Source organism: Labrus mixtus, chromosome 22, assembly GCF_963584025.1.
Source record: "Labrus mixtus chromosome 22, fLabMix1.1, whole genome shotgun sequence".
Taxonomy (NCBI): Eukaryota; Metazoa; Chordata; class Actinopteri; order Labriformes; family Labridae; genus Labrus; species Labrus mixtus.
In genome coordinates this window covers 22070232-22075231 of record NC_083633.1, presented here as the reverse complement: position 1 = coordinate 22075231, position 5000 = coordinate 22070232, and the positions used below count along the sequence as shown (strand labels likewise).

Below are 5000 nucleotides of genomic sequence, written 5' to 3'. Positions count from 1 at the left end.
TGACAAGTCGTTTATTAAATCTTCTCTTCAACTCTCGATGTTCACGCCGTTTAACCGATGTTTGTGCTCCAGATTCTTCAGGAGGACGAGGACTCTCTCTCGCCCAATCAGAAGTCAGACGTGTCACCTGTCAGTCAGGCCTGGTTCACCACCAAAGAAGACAAAGACACACTGACCAACAAAGGTACACACACACAGGTACACACTGACCAACAAAGGTACACACACACAGGTACACACACACAGGTACACACACACAGGTACACACACAGGTACACACTGACCAACAAAGGTACACACACACAGGTACACACTGACCAACAAAGGTACACACACACATAGGTACACACACACAGGTACACACACACAGGTACACACACAGGTACACACTGACCAACAAAGGTACACACACACAGGTACACACACACAGGTACACACACACAGGTACACACACAGGTACACACTGACCAACAAAGGTACACACACACAGGTACACACTGACCAACAAAGGTACACACACACATAGGTACACACACACAGGTACACACTGACCAACAAAGGTACACACACACAGGTACACACACACAGGTACACACTGGCCAACAAAGGTACACACACACACAGGTACACACACACAGGTACACACTGACCAACAAAGGTACACACACACAGGTACACACACACAGGTACACACACACACGTACACACTGACCAACAAAGGTACACACACACAGGTACACACTGATCAACTCAGGTACACACACACAGGTACACACACTCAGGTACACACTGACCAACAAAGGTACACACACACACACACACACACACACACAGGTACACACTGACCAACAAAGGTACACACACACAGGTACACACTGACCAACAAAGGTACACACACACACACAGGTACACACACACAGGTACACACTGACCAACAAAGATACACACACACAGGTACACACACACAGGTACACACTGACCAACAAAGATACACACACACAGGTACACACACACAGGTACACACTGACCAACAAAGGTACACACACACAGGTACACATTGACCAACAAAGGTACACACACACAGGTACACACTGACCAACAAAGGTACACACACACAGGTACACACTGATCAACTCAGGTACACACACACAGGTACACACACTCAGGTACACACTGACCAACAAAGGTACACACACACACACTCAGGTACACACTGACCAACAAAGGTACACACACACACACACACAGGTACACACTGACCAACAAAGGTACACACACACAGGTACACACTGACCAACAAAGGTACACACACACACACAGGTACACACACACAGGTACACACTGACCAACAAAGATACACACACACAGGTACACACACACAGGTACACACTGACCAACAAAGGTACACACACACACAGGTACACATTGACCAACAAAGGTACACACACACAGGTACACACTGACCAACAAAGGTACACACACACAGGTACACACTGATCAACTCAGGTACACACACACAGGTACACACACTCAGGTACACACTGACCAACAAAGGTACACACACACACACTCAGGTACACACTGACCAACAAAGGTACACACACACACACACACACACAGGTACACACTGACCAACAAAGGTACACACACACAGGTACACACTGACCAACAAAGGTACACACACACACACAGGTACACACACACAGGTACACACTGACCAACAAAGATACACACACACAGGTACACACACACAGGTACACACTGACCAACAAAGGTACACACACACACAGGTACACATTGACCAACAAAGGTACACACACACAGGTACACACTGACCAACAAAGGTACACACACACAGGTACACACTGACCAACTCAGGTACACACACACAGGTACACACACACAGGTACACACTGACCAACAGGATGCAGTGATGCAGAATCTGTGTGTGTGTGTGTGTGTGTGTGTACCTGTGTGTGTGTGTGTACCTGTGTGTGTGTACCTGTGTGTGTGTGTGTTCAGGTCATAAGTGGAAGCAGGGCATGTGGTCCAAAGAGGAGATTGACGTCCTGATGAGCAACATAGAAAGATACGTGAAGGTATGAAACTCTTTGTTTTAAAATCTGATCACATTTGCTTCTGGAGATGATCTTTATGATCTTTGATCGTTTGTTTTTGTGTTTCAGGGCAGAGGCATTGACGACCCTGCAGAGATTATTTTTGAGATGTCCAAAGAAGAGAGGAAAGATTTTTACCGCTCTGTGGCTTTGGGCTTAAACCGGCCGCTGTTTGCCGTCTACAGACGAGTTCTACGAATGTACGACAACAGAAACCATGTTGGAAAGTAAGTTTACGAGGAAAAGATTGTGACAAACATCCAAACTTCAGTTTTTAAACGTATTGGTGTTTTTGTTCCATAGGTACACTCCTGATGAGATAGAGAAGCTCAAAGCGTAAGACAAACACCTCTCTGCTTCTTTAAGCATTTCCTGATCTCTTGATTCACTCTGATGTAATCTTCATCTCTGAGGCAGGTTGAGGGAGAAACACGGGAACGACTGGGCCACTATCGGCGCCGCTCTGGGTCGCAGCGCCTCTTCTGTCAAAGACCGCTGCCGACTGATGAAGGACACGTGTAACACAGGTACAGAAGCAACAGATGACATCAGAATTCAAGATGAAACTTTGACAGTGGATTGATTTAAGGCGAGGAATTATTTTTAAAATCAGGTAAATGGAGCGAGGAGGAGGAGAGGCGTCTGGCCGAGGTCGTGTATGAGATGGCGGGCGTAACACCAGGGTCAGCTGTCACAGGAGGCGTTTCCTGGGCGACGGTGGCTGATCAGGTCCGCACGCGCTCAGAGAAACAGTGTCGGTCCAAATGGTTGAACTACCTCAACTGGAAACACAGCGGAGGGACGGAGTGGATTAAAGAGGACGACCTCAACCTCATACGCAGGTACGGGCGACCTCGTCCTCATACACAGGTACGGGCGACCTCAACCTCATACACAGGTACGGGCGACCTCATAGGAGGTACGGGCGACCTCAACCTCATACGCAGGTACTGACGACCTCGACCTCATACGCAGGTACGGGCGACCTCGACCTCATAGGAGGTACGGGTGACCTCAACCTCATACACAGGTACGGGCGACCTCGACCTCATACGCAGGTACGGGCGACCTCGTCCTCATAGGAGGTACGGGCGACCTCAACCTCATACGCAGGTACTGACGACCTCGACCTCATACGCAGGTACGGGCGACCTCGACCTCATAGGAGGTACGAGCGACCTCGACCTCATGGGAGGTACAGGCGACCTCGTCCTCATACGCAGGTACGGGCGACCTCGTCCTCATACGCAGGTACGGGCGACCTCGTCCTTATACGCAGCTACGGGCGACCTCGTCCTCATAGGAGGTACGGGCGACCTCAACCTCATACGCAGATACGGGTGACCTCAACCTCATATGCAGGTACTGACGACCTCGACCTCATACGCAGGTACGGGCGACCTCGACCTCATAGGAGGTACGAGCGACCTCGACCTCATGGGAGGTACAGGCGACCTCGTCCTCATACGCAGGTACGGGCGACCTCGTCCTCATACGCAGGTACGGGCGACCTCGTCCTTATACGCAGCTACGGGCGACCTCGTCCTCATAGGAGGTACGGGCGACCTCAACCTCATACGCAGATACGGGCGACCTCAACCTCATACGCAGGTACGGGCGACCTCAACCTCATACACAGGTACTGACGACCTCGACCTCATACGCAGGTACGGGCGACCTCGTCCTCATACGCAGGTACGGGTGACCTCAACCTCATACACAGGTACGGGCGACCTCATAGGCGGTACGGGCGACCTCAACCTCATATGCAGGTACTGACGACCTCGACCTCATACGCAGGTACGGGCGACCTCGACCTCATAGGAGGTACGAGCGACCTCGACCTCATGGGAGGTACAGGCGACCTCGTCCTCATACGCAGGTACGGGCGACCTCGTCCTCATACGCAGGTACGGGCGACCTCGTCCTTATACGCAGCTACGGGCGACCTCGTCCTCATAGGAGGTACGGGCGACCTCAACCTCATACGCAGATACGGGCGACCTCAACCTCATACGCAGGTACGGGCGACCTCAACCTCATACGCAGGTACGGGCAACCTCAACCTCATACACAGGTACGGGCAACCTCAACCTCATACACAGGTACGGGCGACCTCAACCTCATACGCAGGTACGGGCGACCTCAACCTCATACGCAGGTACGGGCAACCTCAACCTCATACACAGGTACTGACGACCTCGACCTCATACGCAGGTACGGTCGACCTCATCGTCATACGCAGGTACGGGCGACCTCGACCTCATAGGAGGTACGGGCAACCTCATCCTCATACGCAGGTACAGGCGACCTCAACCTCATAGGAGGTACGGGCGACCTCGTCCTCATACGCAGGTACGGGCGACCTCGACCTCATAGGAGGTACAGGCGACCTCGTCCTCATACGCAGGTACAGGCGACCTCGTCCTCATACGCAGGTACAGGCGACCTCGTCCTCATACGCAGGTACGGGCATCCTCGTCCTCATACGCAGCTACGGGCGACCTCGACCTCATAGGAGGTACGGGCGACCTCATCCTCATATGCAGGTACGGGCGACCTCATCCTCATATGCAGGTACGGGCGACCTCGACCTCATACGAGGTACCCAGGTATTGGCTGTCCGTGGCGTGTTTGTGTAACTAAAGGTGTTGAAATGAAACGACCTCTTTCAGGATCGCAGAGCTGGAGGTCGAGGACGAGAATGAAATAAAGTGGGAGGACCTCGCAGGCGGGTGGAGCAGCGTCCGATCGCCTCAGTGGCTGCGGTCGAAGTGGTGGAGCATCAAGAGACAAGTAGCCAATCACAAGGAGATCCCCTTCAGCGGTAAACACACACGCTTACCTGTCGCCTCACTCTCATTGACTGTTGCAGCCCGACCT

The 5000-nt window shown here is 52.1% G+C and overlaps 1 protein-coding gene across 3 annotated transcripts in view; it reads left to right on the top strand.

Annotated features, from left to right (window-relative positions):
* dmtf1 (cyclin D binding myb-like transcription factor 1) overlaps window positions 1-5000 on the top strand; it is a 9419-nt gene that overhangs the window by 2344 nt on the left and 2075 nt on the right. For all 3 annotated transcript variants that reach the window (XM_061029746.1, XM_061029747.1, XM_061029748.1), the window contains 7 exons: window positions 73-184; window positions 2023-2099; window positions 2187-2344; window positions 2421-2453; window positions 2535-2644; window positions 2731-2959; window positions 4793-4944. In XM_061029746.1, the coding sequence (XP_060885729.1) occupies window positions 73-184; window positions 2023-2099; window positions 2187-2344; window positions 2421-2453; window positions 2535-2644; window positions 2731-2959; window positions 4793-4944 (871 nt within the window). The remainder of the gene's footprint in view (window positions 1-72; window positions 185-2022; window positions 2100-2186; window positions 2345-2420; window positions 2454-2534; window positions 2645-2730; window positions 2960-4792; window positions 4945-5000) is intronic.